This window comes from Phascolarctos cinereus, unplaced genomic scaffold (genome assembly GCF_003287225.1).
Source record: "Phascolarctos cinereus isolate Bilbo 61053 unplaced genomic scaffold, phaCin_HiC Scaffold_5;HRSCAF=322, whole genome shotgun sequence".
In the NCBI taxonomy this organism is placed as follows: Eukaryota; Metazoa; Chordata; class Mammalia; order Diprotodontia; family Phascolarctidae; genus Phascolarctos; species Phascolarctos cinereus.
Window position 1 is genome coordinate 367,965,762 of NW_027555958.1, and position 15,860 is coordinate 367,981,621.

The 15,860-nt window shown below is 40.6% G+C and overlaps 1 protein-coding gene across 3 annotated transcripts in view; it reads left to right on the forward strand.

The window, feature by feature from the left end:
- Positions 1-15,860, forward strand: part of ANGEL2 (angel homolog 2) — a 137,399-nt gene that overhangs the window by 105,644 nt on the left and 15,895 nt on the right. The window contains exon 8 of one of the 3 annotated variants that reach the window (XR_013487308.1): positions 4,673-4,844. The exons of 1 other annotated variant lie outside the window; for it this stretch is intronic. Coding sequence is in view for 1 of the 2 variants with exons in the window: in XM_078156322.1 (XP_078012448.1) it covers positions 4,673-4,682 (10 nt within the window). In the remaining variant the exon portion in view is untranslated. Of the gene's footprint in view, positions 1-4,672; positions 9,501-15,860 lie in introns of those variants that run through there. One more of the 3 variants, XM_078156322.1, reaches the window with a different exon arrangement.

Below are 15,860 nucleotides of genomic sequence, written 5' to 3' on the forward strand. Positions count from 1 at the left end.
TACTTCCTGATGGATTTCAGCATCTCAGAGCCTCAGGGGGTTTCCCTGTTGTCAACCATGGCAAATTTATGTTGCTGTTCGTCTGATTGGAGATATCATAATCAGGGCTCAAGCTGTGGCAGAGTGGACTCCAGGCCAGGATGGACAGTGCTGGCAAACTAACAGGGCTGAAAAAAAGGCTAGGATCTAAATATGGGACCAAGACCAGGTGTCAGTCATTCTAGGTATGGGTATGTGGGCAACCAGGAGAGCATTCTTTAAGGGAAAGGATGTCAGTGAGTCAAGAAGCATTTATTAAGCACCTACTATGTACCAAGCCTGGTGCTGAGCACAAGTGAGAAAAAGAGAGGCAGAAGGCAGTCTCTGTTCTCAAGCAGCTCACATGGGGGAGACAATAAGCAAACAAATACATACAAACAAGCGATATACAGGATAAATAGAAAATAGTTAACAAAAAGAAGTCACTAAAATTAAGAAGAGTTGAGAAAGTCTTTTTCGTAGGAGGTGGAATTTTAGTTGGGACTTAAAGGAAGCCAAGGAGGTCAGTAGCCAGTAGGGGAGGAGGCAGATCATTCCAGGTATGAGGGCCAGCCAGAGAGAAAACCTGGAGCTGAGATGGAGGGCCTTGTTCATTTACCTACAAGGAGTCCAGTGTCACAAGAAATGTACCTGTTAGGGAGGAAGGTGTGAGAAGACTGGAAAGGGGGTAGTTGGGGTAGGTTATAAAGGACTTTGAATGCCAGAGAATTCTGTATTTGATTCTGGAGGTGATAGGAAATCATGGGAGTTGGAGTAGTAACAAGGCCAGACCTGAGCTTTAGGAAAATCACTTTGGTGGTGGAATGGAGATGGATTGGAGTGGGGAGAGACTCCAGACAGGAAGACCCACCAGAACCTTACTGAGGTACTTTCAGTTTGAGGTGATGAGGGCCTGCATTAGAGGAGTGGTAGTGCCAAAGGAGAGAAGGGGGCATATTCAAGGATGTTGCAAAGGTGAAATCTCCTGGCCTTGGGAGAATGGAGTCTAGATAGAATTAAGGGTTGGGAGTGGCTGGGCTGATCAGGAGGTAACAGATAATGAAGGATGGGCTGGGTCAGAGGCAACAGAATTGAAGATTGGGGCAGGGTCAAAGCAACGCAAAGGACAGTTAATTAACTGGGAAGGGCTCGTTCCCCTAGGCCAACACCAGGGATCTGGGCCACATGGTAAAGTCCAGGGTTTTCCTTTTTGGGGTTCAGATCCCAAAGATATGGTCTTTTCCTTTTAGGGGTTCAGATCCCATTCCCATCATTCTCATCATATTGAAAAGCGGGTCAGATTTTAAGAATCTGAACAATTTAATGGGGGTCAAGATGGAACTAATATACAGAAAGACTGTGGGAAGATCTGGATGTGATCGAGGAGTGGCCAATAGCTTGGGGTGACCGGAAAGTAACAGAGTAAGGGTCTAGATGGAATTAAGGAGTGACAAAATAGCCTGGGATGATCTAGAAGTAACAGACCTCCATTTTACAAGGGCTGGGCTGGGTCAGAAATAACAGGGAATTGAAGGTCAGAGCCACAGTGAAAGGGCAAACATCAGAGACTTGGTTCAGGGGCTTTGGGGTCCTTTTAGGGGTCTGGTGTGAATCCCACCCTCCATCATATGGACACTGTGGACTGGGTTGGAGTAGAAGCATGCTGTGCAGAACACTCCAGTGCCTAGGAAGAGGCTTTGTATCAGCGCAAGAGGAGGTCCCAGAACATACTGGGAATCCATCAGACCCACATTGGGAAGGGAACCTAGAAAGTGTGATTGGTTAATACAATTCAAAAGAAAGAGTTAACACTCTTCTCCTTGGCATGCCCAGGCCCATTACTCATGCATCCACTCAGTGCCTCTGAGATCAGTGATGAATCATTATGGTCACTTGCATTTTAGAAGGGGGAAAGCTCTGAGCCCTGTTAACTCTGAGCAGATCAATTTCAATGGCATGTATTTCTCAGGCAAGAACAGTCCTGTTGGACAGAAATATTTGGGTGAGAGTCCAGTTTGCAAGTTTGGCATAAGAACACAAATGACTGCTGATGTCCACTATTTGGGAATGGATTAAGTATTACTGTAATCTCATGGTATAGTAGGGTGGACACTGGTTTTGGGGTCTTGGTTCTGCTACTTATTAACCATGTGACCTTTAACCAATCATTTTCCCTCTCTGTTCCTCAGTTTTCTCATCTGCTAAATGAGGGTGTTGGACTGAATGATCTCTAAGGTCTCTTCCAGGTTTTGAGCTGTGATTCTATGATGCCTTCATAGCGTGTCTCTAGACTCAAACTCTCCTATGTTGACTTGCACACTGGCGGATTGGGTTCCTAGAGTTAGGCTGGCTACATGTTCTCTGTCCTCATTCTGATGTATTCCCTTCACTGTTAGCTGCAGGAAATTAGCACGCCACCTCCATTTAACTGATGAACATAAATTAGTTTTTACCAAGGGACAATTACTTTAAAGATATAGCAAGAACATAGGTAGAGCCATTTCACCCCAACACTTGGGTTCACATTGTCCTCCATGGCACCTGGGAGAGTGGGCTCAAACGTAAAGCGGTGTCTACAAAGCATTTACCCTATCATGTTCTCTTCCAAATATGAAACGCAGCATAGCCACTGGATCTTGCATCTTGGCTGCTACTGGACTGGGCCAAGCGGGATGTTTAATACTTCACTCTGTTGCCTTTTGACTTCTGAGAAATCCTAACATGGACACTGGTTGCCAGATGTCTGGTGGCTTAACATTCTGGCCTTTCAAAGCTCACAAAATCATAGCTGTTTCCAAAAGTTCTTCATCTAAATTTGGAAAGAACTGATGTAATGGAGAAAGAAGTAGCAGCAGAACTATGCTATGCTCTCGTGGGCAACATGGCAGCAACCCTGGTTGGGAATGATAAAAGCCTGAGGCTTCTTTTCCAGTACCAGGAGCATCAAGAGCTTTCAATATTTCTTGCTTCTTTCACTGGGACATACCCAGGCAGGAATGAGGACTGCCCTCGGTTTTAGCCAGGGAAGGCCCTTTAAATGCACCCAAATTCTGGCTATGCAGCCAATCAACAGTTTTAACTCTTTATCACATTGTTAACAGATGGGAACCAGTTACAGAATGTCTGTGGAGCAGGGCTATTCTGTTACATATTATCATGTGTTTCTGGAAGCCAGCTCCCCTACTTCTTCCAGGTGGAAACTATATCAGTCACACGTGTTACATGTGCTCTGAGCCTACTGTTACCATTCTGTATATAGGACTGAAATGGGGATCAACTCTGACTTTGTTCTCTGAGTGGCAAATATGTAACTATGGGAGATGATCTATTCTTACCCAGGGGTGTACTGAAACTAGCTTGAACCTGATCAGGATAGCTGCTTGTTAAAATTTTTTTGGAAGCACTTATACCTCAGAAATAGTCAAACAAGGGGCAGCTAGATGGCACAGTGGATAAAGCACCTGAATCAGGAGGACTTGGGTTCAAATCCGACCTGAGACCAAGCACTTGATGCTTACTAGCTGTGTGACCCTGGGCAAGTCACTTAACCCCAATTGCCTGAAAACAAAAAAGGAAAAAGAAATAGTCGAACAAAATCAGGGTTTGATATTGCCTTGTTGATTGTCTGGACTTCAGACAGTGATGGAGAAAATGTTAATAATACAGATTAAACTTAAAAATGTGTTGTGCATACATCCTTCCCCCATCCCAGATGTGATTATTGGATATTTACCAATAGTATTTGCCAAATATTTTACCTGAACCTACCCCTAAATTTTACAAATGAGACTGAGATCCTAGAGAGGTTAAACGACATGTCCAAAGTCAACCAGGTGGTAAGATCGTGAGTGTTAACTGAAAGGGATGTAAAGTAACTTGTGAATAAAGGCCCCAAATAAGTAGTCACATGTAAGGTGTTCTTTAAATTAAAACAAAAACAAAAACAAACACTGAGCTGGAAGCCATGAGAAGCAGGGAGAGGAGCAAAAACATCATCTAAGCGCTCAGTCAGCTTATATTCTAACGGGAAAGACCACATGCAGATAGCTATGTACATGCAAGATCAGTTAAATATAAATGGGAGTTGTAAGTATCCATGGAGGAGGGACCAGACTTGCGGCTCCATTGGTGAAGAGTTCTGGCTGAGAGACTTCTTTTATCAATGCAGATTGGCACTTTCTTTCCAACTTACAGAGTTGCCTGGGTCACTGAGAAACAACATGATTTGCCCAGGGTCACTTAGCCAGTTGTGTCTGAGGTGGGATTTGAACCCAAATCTTCCTGACTCCAAGTCCAGTTCTCCAACTGTTCCATGATGTCTCTCTAAGGTCTACAACTGAATGTAATTCCTTTGCACCCTAATTCCCACTGGTACAACGTGATGGTGTTGTCTATTGAACAGATAAATAAATATATGAAATGACCAGCAGAGGGGGCCCTTTGCCCATTTTTATAACCAAGAAGGATGAAACCTATATTTCATTTATTCATTAATCTATTCGTTCATTTGTTTATTAATTCATTCACTAGTTCATTCATTGATTTATTTACTTTAGATGTGGGGTTTTTTTTGTTCTGTTCTGTTTTGTTTCCATAGCTAATAGTGTTTATTGAATGGTTCGTTACCAATATATATATTTCTTGATCTTTTCAGTTGTACCTGATTCTTCATGACCCCATTTTGGGGTTCTGTTGAGATACTGGAGCGGTTTGCCATTTCCTTCTCCAGCTCATTTTTACAGATAAGAAACTGAAGCAAATAGGTTTAAGTGACTTGCCCAGGGTCACACAGCTAAGCGTTTGAGGCTGGATTTGAACTCATGAAGGTGAGTCTTCCTGGTTTTACACCCAGTGCTTTATCCACTGTACCACTTAGCTGGCCTACACACATACACACACACACACACACACACACACACACATCTGTATATATATTTCTGTATAAAAATTTTATGTACATAAAAATGCCCTTTCCTATGGACAGATGGAACCAAAACTAATATTGACTGTTTCAAACCATGTAGACCATGCACTTGGTGGTTGTATCCAGCTGAGGGCCCAGCTCCTTTCAGAATGAAAGTTCCACATTAAATGTAAACTTGACGTTAGAAATGGTTTGACCTTGGCCTCCAAGCTCTCTCATTGGTGCGCCTGAACTCAACCCCTACTCCCCGGCCCCTGCCTTTTGTCAGTTTTCCTCTGCCAAGATGAAGCCTGACTCTCCTCTGAAAGGAGCTAGCCAGCTTTTAGCAGCCCCCTCAATTAAAAAACAATTTCTCATCTCAAGATATTATAGAGCTCTCTTTCTAAAACCATAGCCTCACCACCACACACAGTTCAGTGAATTCAAAGTTGGTGCTTCTCACAGCTGCTGGCCAGTGTACATGTTTATCTGCCACAGCCTGGTTCACAGTTCAGCCACTGAAGACACAGCTCTGAGTTTCAGTCTCACTTGGCCTAGTCAGATTACTATAATCTGTTTCATTTTAATCCCTTTCAAACTGACACATTTCATTAAGATATTATGTCCTGTATTTTACCAAGTTCTACTACTTGTCATTTGGTTCCAAGGATTATAGTGCCCTAGAGAATGAAGTCAATATATGCTTGGGCAGCCTGGCCTTGTGCTTAGATGAAGTCAGTGACTGCCAGTGTGATGTATATTTCAGGGAAGTCAGGAGGGCTCTGTGCCTTGCCCAATTACCTCCCTTCCATTGGCTGATACCATTAGAATTTTATCCTTTTACCTTAAGGTCTTAACTCTTGTGAAAATGCCACACTCCTGGAGATGAGAATTTGAGATTCAGTCCTTCATATCTTGGTGTGATGAGGGATTTGAGAGCAGGTTTTGACAGGCAAAGTTGTAACTACAGAATTTTGCACTGTGGCAAGTATCACAAACTATGCCTGAGGCAAGTAGTTTGAAGTCAGGAAGAAAGAGCAGGGTAAGACAAGGAAACTTGGGAGTTTTTCTGTGTGTGTTTTCTGTGGTCATACATGTTGGTGACAGGTCCAGAACCTTTTTGACCAAAAGGATTTTTATAGTGTCTATGATGTAATGTATTTCAATCAGTCAGTCAATAAGCATTTATTAAGCACCTACTATGTTCCAGGCACTATGCTGAGCCCTGGGATACCAGAGGCAAAAGACAATCCCTGCTCCCAAGGAGCTCACAATCTAACGGGAGAGACAAGGACCAAGCCAATATGTACATACAAACTATATACAGGCTAATGAAGAAGTAATTAACTGAGGGGCAGCTTTAGAATAAAGAGGGAATGGGAAAAGCTTACTGTAGAAGATGAGATTTTAATTGGGACTTGAAGGAAGCCAGGAGGCAGAGATGAGGAGAAAGAGCATTTCAGGCATGGGGAACAGTCAGAGAAAATGCCTGGAACAGAGAGATGGAGTGGGTTACTCATGGAACAGCAAAGAGGCCAGTGCCACTGGATTGGAGAGTTCATGGTGGGTGGTAAGGTGTTAAGAAGACTAGGGGAGAGAGGTTATGAAGGGCTTTGGATGCCAAACAGAATTTTTCATTTGATCTTGGAGGTAAGAGGGAGCCATTAGAAAATATGGAGTAGAAGGGTGACATGGTCTGTTGTGAGCTCTTAAAATTTTTTGATATTTATCTTAATTTTTCCTATGTCAACATGATATAAATGAAGCAAGATAGGAAAAAAAATTATTTCCTCATATGTATGAGGGTTAGACTTAAATGCTTGCTACAGTCCCTAACCAGGCATAAAATTCTATTCATTGTTCTTGCTAACTAAATGTTAAAGTATGTTGTTTTTGACTATTGATGGACTGAAAATACTGTCAGTACCACATGAATTTGGCACCTTGGAACAAAGCCCTAGATGCCCTGTGAAGTTGACAGGATAGAAATAGAGAACACAGTATTACTGAGAAGTTTTTCTTTGTTCCTAACTCTCTTGTTATTCTTATGTCAGGTTATTAGAGTCAAGAGTTTTCATTCCAACCCATTATAACCAGGCGGTCTGCCTGAGAGAGGACAAGAATCTGAATGGGGAACGGGGATTTGGGGGAGAAGTCATATTAGAAGGGGACTGAGACACATTGTTATGGGAGTATTGATGATACTTAGCAACTGACTGAATACAGATGTTAAAAGGAGAAAGAAAAATCAGGAATGTTCCAGGGTTGCAAATCTGGAGGACTGAAAGGATAGTGGAACCTTCAAAAATAGGTTACAAAGTGGGGGTGAAGTGGTTTGAGGGAAAGATAAATAAATAAATTTTGGTTTTGGGCAGGTTGAGTTTGAGACGCTCATGGGACCTCCAATAGGAAATTCCTAAAGGTATTTTGTGATATATGTCTGGAGTATAGGAGAGAAACCAGAACTAGACATGTAGATATGGATGTCATCTGCACAGAAATAATCATTAAGCCTATAGAACATTAAGAAGGAAACACTTAATAAAGTGCCTACTATGTATCAGGCACATTACAAACACTATCTCCTTTGTTTCTCACAACCTTTGGAGGTGGGTAGTATTATTATACTCATTTTACAGTTGAAGAAACTGAGGTAGATGGAGGTTAAGTGAATTACCCAGGGTCACCCAACTGGTAAGTGTCTGAAGTCAAATTTGAACTCAAGTCTTTCTTATTCCAGGCCCAGCTCTGTATCCACTATGCTACCTAGTTGCCTACATTATATTAAGATATAAAATAACAATATCTCTAGTCTGAAATTTCCTTGTAACATACTTATCAAAGACATAGCTAGTTTCTAAAGGGAAATTAAGTCCAAGTTCAGAGATGCACTACGAAATCCCTGAAGATAGATTATGGTGGTAATTAGGCAAGGTCATGGGACCTTTCAAATAATCCAGTTAAGAGAAGTACCTCTTCTTCCACCCATGAAAACGAGTCTCCTGCATGCACGAAGTTAGGTGACTATATTTCTGTTACTTGAGTCAAAAATCATCAGCTAAATTTTGCATCTGTGTTTAATCTTGATTGAGAAGATTTGTCTGTCTCTTGAACCCTATAAACTGTAAGCAGAAAATGACATGAATTAGCTTTTCAACCAGGAAAATTCTCTCCCTCCCTCCCTCCTCCCCCTCTCTTTCACTCTTTCTTTCAACAGAGATTCTAGGATTTATACAATTAATCAATTTGTTTCCAATAGACTTGTTACCAAGAGCACAGAGTACTAAGTTTTTCTTCATTAGTTAAATAGTGCCATGGTGCCTTGTAGGAGCTGGCATGACTTGGCTGCTTCCAAGGCAGACTAAACAGAAATGAGAGATTTTTTGAACCCTTATAGAATGTTTTTTGTTTTGTCTGATTTGTTTCTCCCCTCTTCCCCCACCCCACTGGCTCTGTATCACTTCCAGGATTATATATAAAATCCTCTTTGGCTTTTAAAGTACACCATAATCTTCTACTTTCCAGTATTTTTGTCCTTCATTCCTCTTTTTACAGGGGCAGCAGGTGGCACAGTGAAATCTTGTTGCCAAGCCTATAGTCAGGAAGACCTAAGTTCAAGTCTGCTCTTCGATACTAGCTGTGTGACCTTGGGCAAGTCACTTAATCCTGTTTGCCTCCATTTCCTAATCTGTAAAATGACCTGGAGAAGAAGGCAAACCACTATAGTATCTCTGCCAAGAAAACCCCAAATGGGATCAAGAAGAGTTGGACATGACTGAAAAGACTGAACAACAACACCCCCTTCCCGTATACTCTGTGATCCAGTGATACTGGCCCTCTCCATCTGCCAATATTTACTGTGAATTTGTTTTTTAAAAAAAAACCAACAAAAACAACAATTGTGCATTTAAAAAAATCAAAATTATTCTCCACTCTGAAAGATCTTAGATTTTAATGAATTATGATGCATACCAGTCGACTGGCTCTTGCCCATGTCTGGAATTCACTCCCTCCTCATCTCCACCTTCTGCTTCCCTGTATTCCTTCAAATCTCAGCTAAAATCTGCTCTTCTTCGAGAAACCTTCTCTGGTTCCCTTTCATGCTAGTGCCTTCTCTCTATTGATTATCTCCAACTGTTGATTTATCCTGTCTATATCTCGCTAGTACACAGCTGTCTCCATGTTGTCTTCCTTATTAGAGTGTAAGCTCCTTGAGGACAGGGACTGTTTTTTTGCCTTTCTTTATATTCCCAGGGCTTAGCACAGTGCATAGTAAGTGCTGAATAAATGTTTGATGACTTGATGACAAAAAATTATCATAAATTCAGCTTTTAATCATCCACGACAATCCCAAAGGCCTAATGATGAAGCAAGCTGTCCTCCTCCAGAGAAAGAATTGATATTGATTGAATACATACTGAAGCATGCTGTTTTTCACTTTCTTTCATTTTTTTCATTTATTCAAGTCTTCTCGTACGAAGTGACTAACATGGAAATGTTTCACATAATTACATATGTATAATATATCTAATTACTTAGCATCTCAGGGAGGGTGGAGAAGAGGGAGGGAAGGATAGAATTTGGAACTCAAAACTTGAAATAAAAATGTCTTAAAAAATAAAAAAATAAATTCAGCTTTTAAATGAATTTTTCTTGAATTGCAACAGCAGCTACATACCTTTGAAAAAGAATAATGCATGCACATATGTGTATTACTATATATGTGTGTTATACTTTCATATAGTATGCATATAATATGAGATGTTATTTATGAGTATATACACATATACATTATGAGTCTCCAAAATTCATGCTTGCTTATTATGCTGTCATACTACATATATTGTTGGAGCTAAATCAAAATAAAAATACCTTTGCTTCACTTGGACACTGTTGGTGGAACTGTGAATTAGTCCAACCATTGTAGAAAGCAATTTGGAATTCTGTGAAGAGACTAAAGAGTCCATACCCTTGGAAGCAGAGATCCCATTGCTAGACATATAGACCCCAAGGAGGTAAAGGACAAAAAGAATGGCCCCATCCACACAAAAGCATTTCTAGAAGTACTTCTAGTGGCAGCAATGAATTGGAGACAAAGTAGAGGTCCATGGATGATGATCATTGGTCAGATGCTAAAAAAAAAAATTGTGATCCATAAATGTAATCAGATGGACTTTCATGACTCTGGAGGAGAGAGTAAGGCTGATAACTTTTTATAATTCTTCCTCACTTAAACCCAGTTCATAAGCAAGTCAAGACATCATTCTTATGATGTCATTGGTCCACTTCAAAAACGAAGGATGAACAACAAAAAGAATGTTACTGTGCCTTAAAAGACAATGAATGTGAAGTATGTGGGGAGGTATGGCAAAACTTAGATGAGCTTATACCAAATGAAGTAAGTAGAACCAGAAAAATAACCACAGTGACTAAAACAACATAAATGGAAAGGACAACAACAAAATGAAATTGAATTCCTTTTTTTTTTTTTTGGCTAGGCAATGGGGTTAAGTGACTTGTCCAGGGTCACACAACTAGTAAGTGTTATGTGTCTGAGGCCAGATTTGAACTCAGGTCCTCCTGAATCCAGGGCCAGTGCTCTATCCACTGCAACACCTAGCTGCCCCCTGAAACTGGATTCCTTATATGGCTCTAGAGAAGTGATGAAAAACTGCACTTTCCTCCTTTGTTTGCAGGGTCTGAGGGACTATGGGTCTGGGACATTGCCTCTACTATCAGAGTTGGTTCCTTTTGTTAGTTTCACTGGGTGACTTTTTTGCTTTCTTTTTTATTCTTAGTAGCAAAGGATGGTTCTTAGGCAAAGAGGAAGAAATCTATTTGGAAATGAAGGTGGTATAGAAAAAGACATTGATATATTTTAATAACATTTTATGAAACATGTAATCATGTATGTATTAGAATTCATACGAATCTAACATCCTCAAGGGTAAGGAATGATTTAAAAAATATCTCTGGCTTTTAGCATAATGCTTGGCACATAGCAAGTGCTTAATAATGTTTACTGATTGATTGATGTGCATATTAATTTGGGGACACTTTGAATAACTATTGCGCTCCCACCAGGTTCCACTATTAGGCTAGATCATTACAAGTGACATTTATGTAGTACCTTAAAAACATTCAAACAATATCTCATTTGATTTTCTTAATAACTGTAAGAGGTAAGTGAGATTTTCATCCTCACATTGTAAACAAGGAAACTGAAGCAAAAGAGGTTAAGCTACTTGTTCATGGTCATAAATTGGTTAAATATAGAGGGCAAGACTTGAACCCAGTTCTCTTGATTTCAAGTCTAGTGTTTATTTCAGTAAACTCTCATTCTCTACCAATCCAGAGTTTGGGAAGAGGGAGTGAGAGCCCAGGTGGATGAAATCCATAAAAAAATCCCAAAGCTGAGCTTAACTATTCATTTTCCCAAGCTTTCCCATTAGCTAGAGGCAGTTATAAGTCATAGCACTAGATGAGGTGTTGTTAACTTGTTCTTCACTGCACACCTCCTGTGGAATGTTACCTCTAAAAGAACTGAACAAAAAGTCGGGTAACAATCCAATGAGTCCCTAACAGGGACAATCTCAAGAGAAACTGGAAAGTAGGTCCTTCTCCTCTCTCTTTGAATGACCTTCACTCCTGCCCCATGGCAATCCTCCTTTCTTAGCAAAACGTGTTCCCAGGAAAAGAGCTAATAGTTTTCATTTACCGTCACAGGTTGAATAGAACTGTTTAATATGTTACTAGGGCTATTTGCATTGCTAATCTGCTCTTTCACTGGTATATACTGCCATAAAAATGGAATTCTAATCAAGCCTCAGACACTAGCTGTGTGACTCTGGGTAAGTCACTTAACTTCTGTTTACCTCAGTTTCCTCATGTGTAAAATGTGATAATCATAGGATTTACCACTGAGGTTGTTGCAAGGACAAAATGAGCTCAATTATGTAAAACACTATAGACATACTAACTATGACCATCATCATTAGAATCTTCATCATCACCACCACCTAGACACTAGGAAGAAATTTTCAGTCATGTCCAACTCTTTGTGACCTCATTTGGGTTTGTTTGTATGTTTTTGGCAAAGATACTGGAATGATTTTCTATTTCCTTCTCCAGCTCATTTTATGGATGAGGAAACTGAGGCAAACAAGGGTAAGTGAGTTACCTAGGGTCTCACAGCTAGTAAGTATTTAAGGCTGATTTTGAACTCAGGTCTTCCTAACTCCAGGCCCAGGCTCTAAACACTGTGCTACCTAGCTGCCCTGGGGAGATATTTAAGGGAGGTTAAAAACTCTTCTCTATCTACTTTAAAAACTAGGTCTGGTCTTGACTAATCCAGAGCTGACTGGAATCTTGATCTGGGGCCAAGATGTGGGAGGGGTAATTCACTTTTTCATTGAAAACTCTTGTTATTTCTAACCTGAAGCAATGACTATTCCCTGTCACAAATTATGAAGATTTAATAAAAATTAAATAATCTCACACTGCCCTGGGGATAATTCTAGCCCCAAAGGAATGAAATGGGTTTCTGGGTAGAACAGAATAAGTGTTTATTTACCCAAACTGAGAGGCCCAGGTGAGAAATCAAGTTTCCACTGGTTTCCACCATCTGTTTTTGAATAGCTTATCATGAAATCACTGATTTACATTCAAGGACATCAGGAGAGCATAATTGGGTAAAAGTGTACAACTTAACAAGTTCAGTCAAAGGCACTTGGGCTCTGTTAGGTAAAAATGCAAAGGAACACACCTATGCATTAATCTGATTTGTCCTTTCAAAACTCAGGTCAAGTGCTACCCCCTATGGTGTGCCCTCCCTGCCCTCCCCTGCCCAAATTGTCTTGTATTTGTAGCATGGCTTGGAGAAATAGGAACAGGGGAACCCAGGCTCTGCCTCTTTGCTTTGCTTCTCATCATAACTAGGTTTAGGGGAATTCAGAAAAAAGGATTACAATAGTAGTAGTAGCTGGCTTTAAAGTTTGCAGGGTACCTTACAATTATCTCATTTGATCTTCACAACAACACTAGGTGGTGGGGTGCTATTATCATCCCCATTTTACATGTTGGGAAACTGAGGCAATTGGTGATTAAATTATTAGACCAAGGTCAGCCAGCTACTAAGTAAGTATCTGAGGTCAGATTTGAACTCATCTTACTGACTCCAGATCCATTGCACTCCCTAGCTGATTACAAATCACCCTCTCCAGTCTGTTTGGTTTTGGTTCATAATCTTGGACAGATTTAAAAAGTAGTTGTAGCTAGCTGTAAAGGGTTGGCAAATCCCTGGTAGAAGTCTGGTACCCTGCAGGCTAACTACTGAGAGGTTGGATGTGTTTATTGCTTTTATTTCAGACGTCTTCCAGCACTTTTTATCAGTCTTCCCTCTGAAGTGGGGCACACATTCACATATGGCTAGATAGGGATAAGGGCACAATCCATGACCAAGGAACACAATGAGATCAATGAGCCCCTGTGAAATTTAAATCTATGACCTTGGCCTTCTCTCTCAGGTATTCTCAGTCAACTTCAACCATTTTATATTAACAGTTTTGAAAAGGAAGGGTATACTCAAAAAAATTCCTGTTTAATGAATCCAAATCTATTTTGATGATGGCCAAAATTATCATATGCTATTATATATAGGGATAAGTCGCCATAAATTGTACTTTGTGGCGATTTTGGTATGTTTGCAATACTTCTGCACCATATTGCCATCTATTGGATCATAAAATTGACCAATCCAGTTCCTCCCCCAATCCTTGTGCTGTTAAAGGCACTTCCAGGAACCACATAGCTCATCATATGTTTAGAGATTTCCTGAATTTATACTATAACAAAAACTCTTTATGTGATCTCCCATCTCTTGGAGCATATTTGAGGTAGCCATTGGTAATCATATAGAAACATATGAGATGGGGCTGGCCTCCAGTATGGATGACTCATTGATGGTTTGAGTCCTTTTTTATTTTTTCAAACTTTTTTTTTTTTGGCTAGGCAATGGGGATAAGTGACTTGCCCAGGGTCACACAGCTAGCAAGTGTTAAGTTCTGAGGCTGGATTTGAACTCAGGTCCTCCTGAATCCAGGGCTGGTGCTCTATCCACTGTGCCTGCCCATTTTTTTAAATATATTTATTTATTTTGTATTTTAGGCAATTGGGGTTATGTGACTTGCCCAGGGTCACACAGCTAGTAGGTGTCAAATGTTTGGTCTGAGGCCAAATTTGTACTCAGGTCCTCCTGACTTCAGGGCCAGTGCTCTATCCACTGTGCCACCTAGCTGCCCTGGTTTGAGTCCTTTTGATTAACTAGCTGTTGAGCTAGAATTCCACAGATATGCTAAAGAGATGACCCAACTCTTTAGCAGGTGCTTCTTCCATCTAGTTTTAAAGCAAAAGAATGATTGACCTACTTTTTGTGGTGAAAAAGAATTTGAAATTGAGGGCATGTCCATCAATTAGGAAATGACTGAACAAGTTGTGGCATATGGTTGTGATGGAATATTATTGTGCTTTAAGAAATGATGAGCAGGATGGTTTCAGAAAAACATGGGAAAACCTATATAAACTGATGCAAAGTGAGCAGAATCAGATCATTGTACACAGTAACAGTAATATTGTGATGATGATCAATTTGTGAAAGACTTAGCTACTCTGATCAAGACAATGATCCATAATTGCAAAGGGTCCATGATGAAAATTGCTATCCACCTCCAGATAGAGATCTGATTAACTCTGAGTGCAGATTGAAGCATATTTTTTTCACTGTTTTTCTTAATTGTTTTTGCAAAATGGCTAATATAGAAATATGCTTTTTATGACTTCACATGTATAATTGGTGCAATTGGTATATTGCTTGCCTTCTTAACATGCGGGAGGGTCAGGAGGGAGGGAAGTTAGAACTCAAAAAATTTTTAATGAATGTTAAAAATAAATTTAAAAATTAAAAAAAAAACGAGCTTTCTGAAAGGGGTGAGATGCCTTTTTCTCTACTCAGCTGCAAGCCTGAGAACATATCCTGCTTAGGCAAGCCTGTGTCTGGGATGTTACAGTCTCCTTTCCCAACTTTTTTCCTTTGGAACAGGGCCTTGTGATTACTATAGAGGTCTGGAGGCTTTCTGTCTCAGCAGAGGTATCTCCCATCAGTAAGGTAGTAACAACAACAGCCACTGGAGAGGTTATGGTTTCAGCACCCATGAGAGTGGACTGATGGTGAGGAAAGACTTGGCATCAGAAAGAGGCCATCAGAGAGAAGATCCTGCTTGGCATTTGATTGGACTGTGCTCAGTGGAAGCAAGATGCAAAATGGATAATTAGCAGCCTTGCAAAAAGTGCTTGTCCCAATGAGGCTTGAATATTAACCTCCCAACAATTCATACTAATAGTAATCATAACACTATGTTATTCTTTAGTGGGCAGCAGCCCCTCTGCTGTGGGGCACACAAGCCCACACAAGCCCACAATCTGGTGCACTGAGCTGTAACTTTAATTTGCAGCTTTCCTCTGAAAGTTAAGGTAGGAGTGATGAGCCAATAAGTGTGAGCGCTGGGGAGACTATTTCATGATTTTTCAGAGATCACTGATAATGGCTCAGCAATCCCATCTGCCAATTCTTTCAATGGCTCCTGCAGGGTGAATTGCGGACAGCAAAGAACGAGAGAATATTTAGCTTGCAGAAGACTTAGAAGGTGCGAGGTAACTCAATACTTTTAAGGGTTGACTGGTGGAAGGGGGTTCAGATCTGTTCTGCTTGATACTGGAGGAAAGAATTAAGAGCAGTAATTAGGAAAGTGGGGCAACAAGGTGGTGCAGCAGATAGAACTCAGGCCTGGAGTCAAGAAGACCTGAGTTCAAAACCAGCCTTAGACAATGTGTGGCCTTGGACAAGTCACAACCCTATTTGTCTCAGTTTCCTCATCTGTAAAAT